Source organism: Pelodiscus sinensis, chromosome 8 (genome assembly GCF_049634645.1).
Source record: "Pelodiscus sinensis isolate JC-2024 chromosome 8, ASM4963464v1, whole genome shotgun sequence".
Taxonomy (NCBI): Eukaryota; Metazoa; Chordata; order Testudines; family Trionychidae; genus Pelodiscus; species Pelodiscus sinensis.
The window spans coordinates 546,308-561,195 of NC_134718.1; the positions used below are offsets into that span (position 1 = coordinate 546,308).

Consider the following 14,888-nt stretch of genomic DNA (forward strand, 5'->3'; position numbering starts at 1 on the left):
CCACTAGGTGCCAATACACACCTGAGGAATGTGCCTGGAAAGCTGGATACCTGCAAACCCGCCAGTAGCTGATGACATAGGACACAGGGAGAGGTCATTGGGCCATGTGACCTGCTCTGGCCAGGAAGATGCCAGGAGAGGTATATAAATGCCATGTGGCACTCTCTAGTTTTGTCTTGAATTCTGCTCCTGATCCCAGATGCAGCCTTGCGAGGGACAGAGAGCCAGGAAGAACCGTGGACCCTCCTGACACAGGATGTACACCAGAGACTTTTAAGATAGCAGTTTATAACATTTCTGCTGCGAGCCTGCATCAAGAACTGGGAGATTCGATGCATGTAAGGTATTCACCTTAACAATACATTACAACAGGGCAACTAAAATGATTAGGAGTTTGGAACGGGTCCCATATGAGGAGAGGTTAAAGCGACTGGGACTTTTCAGTTTAGAAAAGAGGAGACTGAGGGGGGATATGATAGAGGTCTATAAAATCATGAGTGGTGTGGAGAGGGCTGATAAAGAAAAGTTATTTATTAGTTCCCATAATAGAAGAACTAGAGGACACCAAATGAAATTAATGGGGAGCAGGTTTAAAACTAATAAAAGGAAGTTCTTCTTCACACAGCGTGTAGTCAACCTGTGGAACTCCTTGCCAGAGGAGGCTGTGAAGGCTAGGACTATAATAGAGTTTAAAGAGAAGCTGGATAAATTCATGGAGGTTAGGTCCATAAAAGGCTATTAGCCAGGGGATAAAATGGTGTCCTTGGCCTCTGTTTGTCAGAGGCAGGAGAGGGATGGCAGGAGACAAATCGCTTGATCATTGTCTTCGGTCCTTCCCCTCTGGGGCACCTGGCACTGGCCACTGTCGGCAGACAGGATACTGGGCTAGATGGACCTTTGGTCTGACCCAGTCCGGCCGTTCCTATGTTCTTATGTAACAACCCTACTCTCATGCGTTTCTTCCTTGTAGTAACCAACCTTTAGAGTTTAGATTCTAAAGGTTTGGCTCAGTGTGATCTTGTGGGTAAGATCCAGAGTGTAAATTGACCTGGGACCTGGGGCTGGTTTCTTGGGACCGGAAGAACCCGTTCGGGGGAGGTGAGATTGGGTTCTAAACCCCTCACCTGTGGGCAGGCCCAGGGCTGATTGGGGCACAGAGAGCTGGGGTGTTGGAGGGGTTTTGAAGCTTCAGGGGGTAGCCGAGTTAGTCTGCTACAGAAAAAACAACAAATGGTCTGGTTAGTGCTCGGTGGGACTGGTTTACGGCCTGTTTAGGAAGGTCTCCAGTCTGGGGCTGTAAGGAGCCCCGGTTTTGAGCAATTCGCCCTGAGCGGACGCCCTCAGCAGTGCCAAGACCCGGCTCAGTCTGTCACACCCCTTTGTCAGGGAGCAAGGGGAAAGTGCACGGTTCCTGCATTCCTCACTCTGGCTGGGGAGCACAGGGGGCAGCTGACCTTGGACCTGCCCCAGCTGGGGCACATGCCCCCCTCCCTTGGCTGTGCCTGCTGGCGCTGCAGTAGTCATGGAGAGGCGCGTCTCACCTGACCCCAAGCTGCTGCGGTGAGAGAGGGCTGGGGTGGGCCTCTCTCCCTGGGGCAGCCTGCAGAAGGAAGCCTTCCTCCCCAGCCCCGTCCCAGAGCAACGACTGAAATGAAGCCTGGACATTTTCATTTTACTTGCCGAGGACAAAAATTAATTGCTTAAGGACCCGAGCAACGTTCTAGTGAGGAGGGGCTATTGAGCTTATACATTATAACCAGCTGTAACTGTACCCTGCAACCAGGAAAACAGCACTAACTAAGGGTCTGGCTACACTACCCCGCTAGTTCGAACTAGGAGGGTAATGTATGCATATCGCACTTGCAAATGAAGCCCGGGATTTGAATTTCCCGGGCTTCATTTGCATAAGCGGGGAGCCGCCATTTTTAAAACCCCACTGGTTCGAACCCCGTGCAGCGCGGCTACACGCGGCACGAACTAGGTAGTTCGGACTAGGCTTCCTATTCCAAACTACCGTTACTCTTCGTGGAATGAGAACTAGGAGGGTAGTGTAGACATACCCTAAGGTAGAATGCTGCCTTCCTCCAGCAGAGGGTCATAGACTCACAGAACACTGGGGCTGCGTCTAGACTGGCAAGTTTTTCCACAAAAGCAGCTGTCTACACTGGCCACTTGAATTTCCGCAAAAGCACTGACGCTCTCATGTAAGATTGTCAGTGCTCTTGCGGAAATACTGTGCTGCTCCCGTTTGGGCGAAAGCCCTGTTGCAGCTTGTACAAGAGGGCCAGTGTAGACAACGTGGTATTGTTTTGCGCAAAAAAGCCCCGATCGCGAAAATGGCAATCGGGACTTTCTTATGCCAAACCGCGTCTAGATTGGCACGGACGCTTTTCCGCAAAAAGTGATAAGGGATCTTTGGGAAAAGGCTTTATTTTCCAAAAGATCCACGTCTAGACTGATGCTTTTTTCCGGCAAAGCTCCGTGCCGAAAAAAAGCGGCAGCCATTTTTATGCTAATGAAGCAGGGAGATTTACATCCCCGCTTCATTAGCAATTGCGATACGTCTAATTTGCATCCCTTTTACGAAACAGGGATGCAATCTAGACGTAGCCCAGGCGTATTAGCAATAATAGGGTGATCAGAGAGGGCGTGGGGCGCTTACTGGATGAGGGAGGTAACTAAGGGTACGTCTAAACTACATGCCTCCGTCGATGGAGGCATGTAGATTTGTGTATTCAAAAAAGGGAAATGAAGCCGCGATTTAAATGATCGCGGCTTCATTTAAATGTACATGGCTGCTGCGCTGAGCCGACAAACAGCTGATCAGCTGTTTGTCAGCTCCGGGCGCTAGTCTGAACACTCCCCTGTCGAAATGAAAGCCTTTTATCGACATCCCCTGTAAACCTCATCCCACGAGGCATCAGAGGGATGTCGATAAAAGGCTTTCAGGTCGGCGCGGCGCATCCAGACTAGCGCACGGAGCCAACAAACAGCTGATCAGCTGTTTGTCGGCTCAGCGCGGCAGCCATGTAAATTTAAATGAAGCCGCGATTATTTAAATCGTGGCTTCATTTCCCTTTGCCGATCAGCCTAATCTACATGCCTCCATCGACGGAGGCATGTCATCTAGACACACCCCTAGTGACAGATGATGTGGGAAAAGCTGAAGTGCTCAATGCTTTCTTTGCATCTGTCTTCATGGACAAAGTCAGCTCCCACTAGGCAACGCAGTGTGGGGTGGAGGTGGACAGCGCTCAGTGTTGAAAGAACAGGTTAGGAACTATCTAGAAAACTAAACATACACAAATCCATGGGTCCGGATTTACTGCATCCGAGGATGCTGAGGGAGTTGGCAAATGTCATTGCAGAGCCTCTGGCCGTTATCTTTGAAAACTCGTGGAGATCAGGAGAGATCCCAGATGATTGGGAAAAGGCAAATGTCGTGCCCAGCTTCAAAAAAGGGAAGAGGACAATCCAGGGAACTACAGACCCATCAGCCTTACCTCAGTCCCCAGAAAAATCATGGAGGGGATCCTCAAGAAATGCATTTTGAAGCACTTGGAAGAGGGGAAAGTGATCAGGAAGAGTCAACATGGATTCACCACGGGCAAGTCCTGCCTGACCAACCTGATTATCTTCTATGATGAGGTAACTGGCTCTGTGGACGCGGGAATGTCAGTGGATGGGATAGACCTTGACTTTAGCAAGGCTTTTGATACGGTCTCCCACAAGATTCTTGCCAGCAAGTTAAGGGAGTATGGATTGGATGAATGGCCTGTAAGCTGGATAGAAGGCCGGGCCCAGCGGGTGGTGATCAATGGCTCAATGTCAGGATCGCGGTCGGTTTCTAGCGCAGTGCCCCAGGGATCGGTTCTAGGGCCGGTTTTGTTCAACATCTTTATTAATGACCTGGCCGAGGGGATGGATTGCACCCTCAGCAAGTTTGCAGATGACACTACACTAGGGGGAGAGGTAGATACGCTGGAGGGCAGGGAGAGGGTCCAGAGTGACCTGGACAAATTAGAGAATTGGGCCAAATTAAATCTGATGAGGTTCAACAAGGACAAGTGCAGAGTCCTGCCCTTGGGACGGAAGAATCCCAAGCATTGGTACAGGCTGGGGACAGACTGGCTAAGTAGCAGTTCTGCAGAAAAGGACCCGGGGGTTACAGTGGATGAGAAGCTGGATATAAGTCAACAGTGTGCCCTTGTAGCCAAGAGGGTTAATGGCATATTAGGTTGCATTGGGAGGAGCATTTCCAGCAGATCCAGAGAAGTGATTATTCCCCTTTATTCAGCTCTGGTGAGGCCACATCTGGAGTATTGTGTCCAGTTCTGGGCCCCAGACTATAGAAAGGATGTGGACGCATTGGAGAGGGTCCAGAGGAGGGCGACTGAAATGCTTAGGGTGCTGGAGCGCATGACCTATCAGGCGAGACTGAGGGATTTGGGTTTGTTAAGTCTGCAGAAGTGAAGAGTGAGGGGGGATTTGAGAGCAGCCTTCAACTTCCTGAAGGGAGGTTCAAAGGAGGATGGAGAGAGGCTGTTCTCAGTAGTGACAGGCGGCAGAACAAGGAGCAATGGGCTCAAGTTGTGGTGGGAGAGGTCCAGGTTGGATATTAGGAAAAACTCTTTCCCTAGGAGGATGGGGAAGCGCTGGGCTGGGCTCCCTAGGGAGGTGGTGGAATCTCCATCCCTAGAGGTGTTTAAGTCTCGGCTTGACAAAGCCCTGGCTGGGTTGATTTAGCTGGGATTGGTCCTGCCTAGAGCAGGGGGCTGGACTTGATGCCTTCTCAGGTCTCTTCCAGCTCTATGGTTCTATGATTCTACGACTAGTGGCTATTTGGCCGGCTGAGTGTGGCTAGTTTACTATGGCAGGGCCACTCCAGTGGCTACTGCTTCAGAGCTGGTTGGACACCACAGAGCTAGACCATCCCTGACAGGCGTGTCCAGCCTGCCCTTAAATGTCTGCAGCCTCCCCAGGCAGTTTGCTGTTTATCCAAAGAGCTTGGCAGCGCTGATAAGTCCTGTGACTGAACGTGCTGCAGGTCAGTGCTGACTCCTGTGCCCAGGACTAGGGAAGAAGGGGCTGGAGGCCAGGACCCTAATTGGCCTTGCACCCTAGAGACCGAGGCTTTGCTCCTTCTCTTGACCCGGGTGGACGTTTGTGATCGGCCAGGGGAGCCGCTGACTGTCAGGAGCCGCCCAGCAATGGCTCGGGGGCACTGGCCGTGTCAGGCAGGACGATTTGAGGAGTGAGGGGAGGGGCTCCAGGTCCCACTGCGGCACGTGTAGGAAGCACTAGGGGCTGTGGGGCGGGGCTGAGGGGCACCACAGAGCTAGAGGGGTCCCGGAGCCGGAACCCCAGGGAGAGCTGCAAGTCATGACTCAGATGCTTTGGCCAGGGGCCAGTTGGGGGAGTTCTGGGGCAGGACCAGGCTGCTCCCATCTCTCCCTGGGTGGGCACGCGCCCCTCCACGGCTGGCCGAGAGGCCCACCAGACGCAGCGCTCCGGGGCCTACGGCAGCTCCCGGGCAGCCCTCTCACCTGGACGTTCACATGCCCCGTGAGGCGTTCCATCTCCCCGAGCATGGCCGACACCAGGGAGGACTTCCCGGAGCCCACAGCCCCGACAACGGCCACCAGGCGCCCGGGCGCGACGTCCAGAGAGACCCTGGAGGGCGACACACCAGAGTGGGACCCAGAGCAGCACCGAGCAGCGACGCGCCCTGGGCTCCAGCCTGGCTCCTGCGTCGCTGGGCTCGCGCACGGGGAGCCGGGCCAGACGGGCCATGGAGCCCACAGACAGCACCACAGACGAGGCCATTGAAAGCCTCCGGGCCCCTGCTGCACTCCGCCCCACGGCCCCAAACTCCTCATTCCCCGCCCCACGGCCCCAAACTCCTCATCCCCCGCCCCACGGCCCCAAACTCCTCATCCCTGGCTCCGTCCCACGGCCCCAAACTCCTCATCCCCCGCCCCACCCCACGGCCCCAAACTCCTCATCCCCGGCTCCACCCCACGGCCCCAAACTCCTCATCCCCCGCCCCACCCCACGGCCCCAAACTCCTCATCCCTGGCTCCACCTCACGGCCCCAAACTCCTCATCCCCGGCTCCGCCCCACGGCCCCAAACCCCTCATCCCCGGCTCCGCCCCACAGCCCCAAACTCCTCATCCCCGGCTCCACCCCACGGCCCCAAACTCCTCATCCCCGGCTCCACCCCACGGCCCCAAACTCCTCATCCCCGGCTCCGCCTCACGGCCCCAAACTCCTCATCCCGGCCCCGCCTCACGGCCCCAAACTCCTCATCCCCGGCTCCACCCCACGGCCCCAAACTCCTCATCCCTGACTCCACCTCACGGCCCCAAACTCCTCATCCCCGGCCCCACCTCACGGCCACAACCTCCTCATCCCCGGCTCCAACCCACGGCCCCAACCTCCTCATCCCCGGCCCCACCCTACTGCCCCAAACTCCTCATCCCCGGCTCCACCCCACGGCCCCAAACTCCTCATCCCCGGCTCCACCCCACTGCCCCAAACTCCTCATCCCCGGCTCCACCCCACGGCCCCAAACTCCTCATCCCCGGCTCCACCTCACGGCCCCGAACTCCTCATCCCCGGCTCCACCCCACGACCCCAAACTCCTCATTCCCGGCTCCACCTCACGGCCCCAAACTCCTCATCCCCAGCTCCACCTCACGGCCCCAAACTCCTCATCCCCGCCTCCACCTCACGGCCCCAAACTCCTCATCCCCGGCTCCACCCCACGGCCCCAACCTCCTCATCCCCGGCTCCACCGCACGGCCCCAAACTCCTCATCCCGGCTCCACCTCACGGCCCCAAACTCCTCATCCCCGGCTCCACCCCATGGCCCCAAACTCCTCATCCCCGGCTCCACCTCACGGCCCCAAACTCCTCATCCCCGGCCCCACCTCACGGCCCCAAACTCCTCATTCCCGGCCCCACCCCACGGCCCCAAACTCCTCATCCCCGGCTCCACCTCACGGCCCCAAACTCCTCATTCCCGGCCCCACCCCACGGCCCCAAACTCCTCATCCCTGGCCTCACCAGGGCAAGCGGGTTCAGTTTGGTGCGAATGGAAATGTGCAGCCCCACCCCAGGACTGTGCCAGCCACGACAGCACAGGGGGCTTGCCTGGCAAGTGGTGCCCAGGCAGGGAGCCCCCAGCCCACGGCGCAGCCCAGACCCCATGCAGAACTCACCCCCTGATGGCAGGCTCCGCACCCTGCTCCCAGGCGAAGGAGGCCTCGGAGAACTGCACGGCACAGCCTGCCAAGGGAACGGCAGCGCTCAGCTGGGACGGGGCCCCACGCCCAGGGGACCCCACAAGCCCACAGGCCCCCAGATGTGGGCCAGGAGGGGAAATTGCCCCCAGAGCTCTGCACATCGAGGCGGGGGGGGCGGGGGTGTTGTACCACAGGACCCTGCAAACCAATTGACTAAGTTGCACCTAGGGGGGATGGAAGTGGGCGGGGTTATACCAAGGACCCACACAGGGTGGGAGTGGGTGGGGTTATACCAAGGACCCACACAGGGTGGGAGTGGGTGGGGTTATACCAAGGACCCACACAGGGCGGGAGTGGGCCGGGTTATACCAAGGACCCACACAGGGCGGGAGTGGGTGGGGTTATACCAAGGACCCACACAGGGTGGGAGTGGGTGGGGTTATACCAAGGACCCACACAGGGTGGGAGTGGGCGGGGTTATACCAAGGACCCACACAGGGTGGGAGTGGGTCGGGTTATACCAAGGACCCACACAGGGCGGGAGTGGGCGGGGTTATACCAAGGACCCACACAGGGCGGGAGTGGGTGGGGTTATACCAGGGACCCACACAGGGCGGGAGTGGGCGGGGTTATACCAAGGACCCACACAGGGTGGGAGTGGGTGGGGTTATACCAAGGACCCACACAGGGTGGGAGTGGGCGGGGTTATACCAAGGACCCACACAGGGTGGGAGTGGGTCGGGTTATACCAAGGACCCACACAGGGTGGGAGTGGGTCGGGTTATACCAAGGACCCACACAGGGCGGGAGTGGGCGGGGTTATACCAAGGACCCACACAGGGTGGGAGTGGGCGGGGTTATACCAAGGACCCACACAGGGTGGGAGTGGGTCGGGTTATACCAAGGACCCACACAGGGTGGGAGTGGGTGGGGTTATACCAAGGACCCACACAGGGCGGGAGTGGGTGGGGTTATACCAAGGACCCACACAGGGTGGGAGTGGGGCGGTTCGTACCAAGGACCCACACAGGGTGGGAGTGGGTGGGGTTATACCAAGGACCCACACAGGGTGGGAGTGGGTGGGGTTATACCAAGGACCCACACAGGGTGGGAGTGGGTGGGGTTATACCAAGGACCCACACAGGGTGGGAGTGGGTCGGGTTATACCAAGGACCCACACAGGGCGGGAGTGGGTGGGGTTATACCAGGGACCCACACAGGGCGGGAGTGGGTGGGGTTATACCAAGGACCCACACAGGGTGGGAGTGGGTCGGGTTATACCAAGGACCCACACAGGGTGGGAGTGGGTGGGGTTATACCAAGGACCCACACAGGGTGGGAGTGGGCCGGGTTGTACCAGGGACCCACACAGGGTGGGAGTGGGCGGGGTTATACCAAGGACCCACACAGGGGTGGCAGTGGGGCGGTTGGTACCAAGGACCCACACAGGGTGGGAGTGGGCCGGGTTATACCAAGGACCCACACAGGGTGGGAGTGGGCGGGATTATACCAAGGACCCACACAGGGTGGGAGTGGGGCAGGTTATACCAAGGACCCACACAGGGCGGGAGTGGGTGGGGTTATACCAAGGACCCACACAGGGCGGGAGTGGGTGGGGTTATACCAAGGACCCACACAGGGTGGGAGTGGGCGGGGTTATACCAAGGACCCACACAGGGTGGGAGTGGGCGGGGTTATACCAAGGACCCACTCGGGGGTGGGAGTGGAGGGTGAATCGTACCAAAGCCACACAGGCTGGGAGTGGGGCGGGTCGTGCCGAGGACCCACACAGGGTGGGAGTGGGGCGGGTTGTACCAAGGACCCACACAGGGTGGGAGTGGGGCGGGTTATACCAAGGACCCACACAGGGTGGGAGTGGGGCGGGTTATACCAAGGACCCACACAGGGTGGGAGTGGGGCGGGTTATACCAAGGACCCACACAGGGTGGGAGTGGGGCGGGTTATACCAAGGACCCACACAGGGTGGGAGTGGGCCGGGTTATACCAAGGACCCACACAGGGTGGGAGTGGGGCGGGTTATACCAAGGACCCACACAGGGTGGGAGTGGGGCGGGTCGTGCCAAGGACTTACTCGGGGGTGGGAGTGGAGGGTGGATCGTACCAAAGCCACACAGGGTGTGAGTGGGGCGGGTCGTGCCGAGGACCCACACAGGGTGGGAGTGGGGCGGGTTGTACCAAGGACCCACTCGGGGGTGGGAGTGGAGGGTGGATCGTATCAAAGCCACACAGGGTGGGAGTGGGGCGGGTCGTGCCGAAGACCCACACAGGGTGGGAGTGGGGCGGGTCGTGCCAAGGACCCACACAGGGTGGAGGTGGAGGGGTGCACTGGAGGGCCCAGCACACCCGTGATGTGGGAGCTCTCCCCCCCACCCCATGGGCGCCCCAGGGTCCTGCTGTGGCAGTGGCCGTTTATTTACCATCCTGGGGCTCGTGCCGTATGGCCGAGGGGTCCAAGTCGCCACTGCCCAGGTAGCGCTCCAGCCGCTCGGTGGACACGCTGACCTGTAGGAGCAGGGGAGAGGGGGTCACGCAGGTGAGAGACGAGATCCAGCCAAGGGGGAAGGGAGCTCGAGAACCTCCCTGCCCAAGCCTCCCGTCCTGGGGCAGCTCCCCAGTTCTGCATTTGCCACGAGGCGGCACGGCACGGCACAGGCGTGGGGCACCCTGACGACAAGGGACCTTCCCCCTCGGTGCAGTAATAGGGATTCGAGATGCGCCTCCCTATGGGCGCGCCCCTGTTGGCACCGCAGCGCCTCCTACGCCTGGGATCGGAGATCTTCGGTAGCAGTGCCCACTGGCCGTGACTGCAAACAGCGCCCCCGCGGAAGGCCGGGCTTTGAGGCTGACAGGGCAGCTGACAGCACCAGCCCGCTGGTGCCACGTGGGGCTGGCAGTCTGGCGTGGGGCAGAGGGGCACGCGCACGGAGAGCCGTCGAGCGAGGCTGTTTGGATGCTCTATAATACTGAGCTCGCCGTGAGGGTGGGGGCTGAACATGGCGACCTCTCAAGGTCCTTCCAGTCCAGGGCATGTCGACACTGGGGAGTTATTGTGCAAGGGCCAGGCAAGCGCCTGCACTCCCACGCCTGTTTGCAATAGTAACTCCTGCATGCGACGAGGAGCAGCGCTGTTCTGAAATTGACATTGGGGCGTTACGATCTGGAAGTAACTCCCTGGGGCAGACCTACCCCCAGGCTCCCTCTGGTCTGTCCACCATGGAGAGGACTAAGCTTTGGTTCTGTCCCTGTAAAAGGCTAATGCACATCTGACATCCAGCCTGTGCAGGGTGGCTCGCTGTCAGCTGGCTCATTGCTCGGGGAGAGAAAGGAAGGCGAATGGCTTGGGTTGGGTGAAAGCAGGACAGCACGGTGGGTAAACGCTGGGCGAGGTCATTACGTGACCATATCGTTGTGAAAGACCGTGTGAAGAGGGCGTCGTGAGCGCACCTCTCCTGCCCGGTGGGCCGATGTGACGGTGGCGAGAAATGCTGTCTTCATGGATAGGTGGGCGTGGAGGCTCATTGCCTGGGCTCAGACGGACGTCCTGTGGGAGCCCAGAACTGGCTGGGATCCCAAACTGCGGGGGGTCCCATATTTGACAGTAAAGGCCCAAAAGGAATGTTTTTGCCCCCGGGTAGGAAATTCTGGACTGACCTTCTCTCTGGGAGTGGATGCAAGTGATGCTGGCGAGGTGCATGCGCCTGGAACTTGGGCATAGCCCTAGGATGAGTGGAAAGAGCATTCATGGCCAGCCGTTTGCTATCGCACCCAACCCGGAATCTTTCCCATAGAGAGAGGCAAGCGCGGGGAATTGTCTCATGCCTGTTGTATGAGAGAATCACTTTCACCTCTTCGGAACCACGCATCTCCAGACCCCTGAACCATGCTGGAGCTGAGCCTTCAGCTGGAGAAATTCTAGGCTGGGATGGAGGCTGGGATGAAGGCTGTGGAGCCAATGTGGAGCGACTGGTGGACAGGCCTCCATGCACGAGCTAGTTACCAAACTCATAGCCATGGAGAACGACTCTGGCTTGATCCACCTGTATCTTGTCAAGTACTTTGCACGGCAGGGGCCATGGTGGGAAGGCTTGGTGGAGGGGTGCTTTCATGCGAGGGGAGGCGTCCCCTCGAGACTGGAGGCGTCTGGCTCTCGAGCAGAACCGCAGACATTTGGCATTGTCGGGTGTAGCAAAGAGACCCATGTTTGGGAACTTCCTGCCGTGGAATCGTTGCTGCAGGGGTGTCGTGGCCAATTGCCACGCGTGGTCTCGTGAGAACCGCCCATTTACTGCGCCTGCTATGGTGCTCTGATGCTCAGGGAGGCCTGTGGCTGAGAATGCTGCTGTCGTGCTGGACACACTAGTTCCACAGTGTCAGGCCTTCTGAGCTCAGGGATTGTGACCTGGCTCCTCGTCTGATGATGTAGACCAGGGGTAGGGAACCGTTTTCGGGCTGGGAGCCGCTGAGCCACAGAAAAATCAGTCTCACAAGTGAGAAGTGAAGCAAAAAACAAACCAAAAAACCCTCCTGACATGGACCCCACTAAGAAGCAGAAAGACGCTCCCTGCATTCCCCATGCACAGCAGAACCTAGGGGGCCCGGGCTAGTAGATTGTGTGTGCTCCAGCCCCACGGGAGGGTATGGAATGGCAGTGCTGGGAAGAGAGCCCAGAGCCTTGGGGAGAGGATCCAGGCAAGCTGGGGGCTGCATTCAGCCCCCGGGCCTTAGGTCCCCCCATGCGCCCCGATGCAGAACCTGCAGGCAGCGCTGTCCGGCATTACGCCCATGGGCCTCGGCTCTAGGAGGCTGATGGGCGACGTGGATTCTGAGGGGCCACCTGCCCTACCCAGGGTGGGTCTGCAGACGAGCTCCCCAACAGCCGTCAGTATCCAGAATGGTGCTGGGTGTAGAAAAGGAACCCCCATGCAGACATGTTGGGGGGTGCACCAGTCTAATGAGGCCTTGGTCTTGCTGGTATTGAGAGGCTGTGTCTAGCCATGCCTGGAGACAGCGCATGTGTAGCCTGGCGCGATTTACACTGTGTGGCAGCTAGAGGCGTGTCCTGGCAGACCCGCAGGCTGGCTCTCCTAGTGGGAATGAGATTCACTATTGCAGAAAATCAGTGAGCAAGGTTCTGGCTTGAAGAGCATCCAGTTGGTGGCACGTGGCATGTTAATCTGGAAAAATCACATGGTTGGAGAAAAGGTCCATTGTTTTCCTTAAGGCTTCGACAGCCTTGACTCCAGACAGAGCCTTGAGGAGGCAGACAGAAAGATGACAATCCCTTGTTTGCTTGGGTGCTCACTACCACTGCGAGGACCTTGGGAAAGACCCCGGGTGCCGTCGAAAGGCCAGAGGGGAGCACCGTGCGCTGGTAATGGTCCGGCTGCAGGGTGAACTGGGGGAAGGTGGCTAGTGATATGGACGTTCACGTCCTGCAGGTCGAGGGCCAAGAACCACTCCCCCTGTTCCAGTGCTGAGATGCCTGCTGACAGTGGAACCATCTCCAACCACTGTAGTGTGATGAACTTGCTCAGGCTCCTCAAGTCTAGGACAGGCCCCACCCCCAGATTTCCTCTGGATCAGAAAACAGTTGGACTAGAAACAGAAGGTGGCTTGGGTCCGTAAGGGGTGTTTGTGAGACGGTCCTGAAGCGCGGAGGTGGGGGAGGGAGAGAGGGGGATGGTTTGGAGAACCATTTGTTGACAAATCACGGCCCAGCTGTCTGCAGTGATTTGTCGCCATGGTGCACAAGCAGCAGCCAAGCTGATGGGCTACTAAAGATGGTTGGAGCGTCTGGACCAGAGGAGCCATCTCAGAGCCTCAAACGTCCGAACTATTGTGCTTGGGCTGCCGTCTGCCTGCCCTTTGTCACCCACGCTGCGGCCCCACGGCACGGAGATCGAGAGAGACCGTAGGGCCGGCTGGCTCTAGCGGTAGCAGAGACACCGCTATTGCGGCTGTCCCTCGGGCTCTGCGCAGGATGCCGGCCCAGGACAAAGGCGGGACCCAAAGGGCTACGGGGGCCGGGCACTGTCAGCGAAGATCCCCGCCCCCAGAGGGGGACAGGCCCCAATGCTGGCAACACACGCAAAGCCCAGAGCAACGAACGAGAGCCCGGAGGGAGTGGAGCCCTGGGCCCAAGCCCTCCCCTCCTGTCCCCCCGGCCTCTGCAAGCAGCACTGAGCCCCAGGCCCCCACACGGATCCCATGGTCCCGCCCGCTGTGTGGGGGTTAACGCTGCCGGGCCCAGGGGCTCACCTGCACCAGGGAGGAGATGACCATGGGCAGCATGGCCATGGGGAAGCGCAGCACGTTGAAGAGGGAGATGGAGGTAAAAGCCTTTTGTGCATCCAGGACGTTGTTCTCATCCACCAGGACGTAGACGGCGAAGCTGGCCACAGACACCTGGGGGCAGGCGGTGAGAGGGGCACGGCAGCCACGCCCCATCCCCCACACTGCGCTGTGCTCTGCTGGAGTCCCGCCCCCAGGGCCACCCGCATGTGCTCCTGCGTGGGTGTGACGTAGTGGGGGCACCTTGCTGGTTGCTGTGCTGGGCAGTGGGCAGTGGGTGACCCCCACTGGCTGCAGCACGGCCCAGCAGGGCAGGGGATGAGTCACTAGGCAAGGGGGCTCCGAACCTGTCTGACCAGTGATCTCCCAGGGAGAGGAACAATGGGAAGAAGGGGAGTGGAGCACTGGCTGGGGGCAGGGCTGGAAGTGAGTTAGGTTTCTGGCTGGGATCATGGAGGAGACAGCCTAGGCAACGGGCTGGGATTTAGGGCCCAGGCTCCCCCATCTCAAGGGGGGCTGAGGCATCCTAGGCCTGCCCTGGAACCAGATGACATCGTGCTGGGCTGTATCCTGGAGAAGCAATAAACTCCCCTATTCTACTGGCTGGTGGAGTCTGTTCATGCCACTACCGGGGTGCAGAGACGGGAAAACCCCAACGCGCCATCACAGTGGGGCCCTTCTTCCACCTGCAGGCCAGGGGTTCCATCCTCCCACTGCACAGCACTCCACTGGGACCCGCCCACGTGTCCTCCCCCACGCCAGTCCCACTGGGGCCCCGCCCACGTGTCCTCCCCACGCCAGTCCCACTGGGACCCGCCCACGTGTCCTCCCCACGCCACTCCCACTGGGACCCGCCCACGTGTCCTCCCCACGCCACTCCCACTGGGGCCCCGCCCACGTGTCCTCCACACGCCACTCTCACTGGGGCCCCGCCCATGTGTCCTCTGCACGCCAGTCCCACTGGGACCCGCCCATGTGTCCTCCCCACGCCACTCCCACTGGGGCCCTGCCCACGTGTCCTCCCCACGCCACTCCCACTGGGGCCCCGCCCACATGTCCTCCCTACGCCACTCCCACTGGGACCCGCCCACGTGTCCTCCCCACGCCACTCCCACTGGGGCCCCCGCCCACATGTCCTCCCCACGCCACTCCCACTGGGGCCCCGCCCCACGTGTCCTCCCCACGCCACTCCCACTGGGGCCCCGCCCACGTGTCCTCCCCACGCCACTCCCACTGGGGCCCTGCCCACGTGTCCTCCGCACGCCACTCCCACTGGGGCCCCGCCCACGTGTCCTCCTCACGCCACTCCCACTGGGGCCCCGCCCACG

General features: G+C 59.5%; 1 protein-coding gene across 1 annotated transcript in view; it reads right to left on the bottom strand.

Annotated features, from left to right (window-relative positions):
* The window catches only part of ABCC2 (ATP binding cassette subfamily C member 2), an 84,339-nt gene that overhangs the window by 39,674 nt on the left and 29,777 nt on the right, over positions 1 to 14,888 (bottom strand). The window contains 4 exon segments of the mRNA XM_075934449.1: positions 5,547 to 5,673; positions 7,225 to 7,291; positions 9,687 to 9,771; positions 13,528 to 13,674. Coding sequence (XP_075790564.1) covers positions 5,547 to 5,673; positions 7,225 to 7,291; positions 9,687 to 9,771; positions 13,528 to 13,674 — 426 coding nt within the window.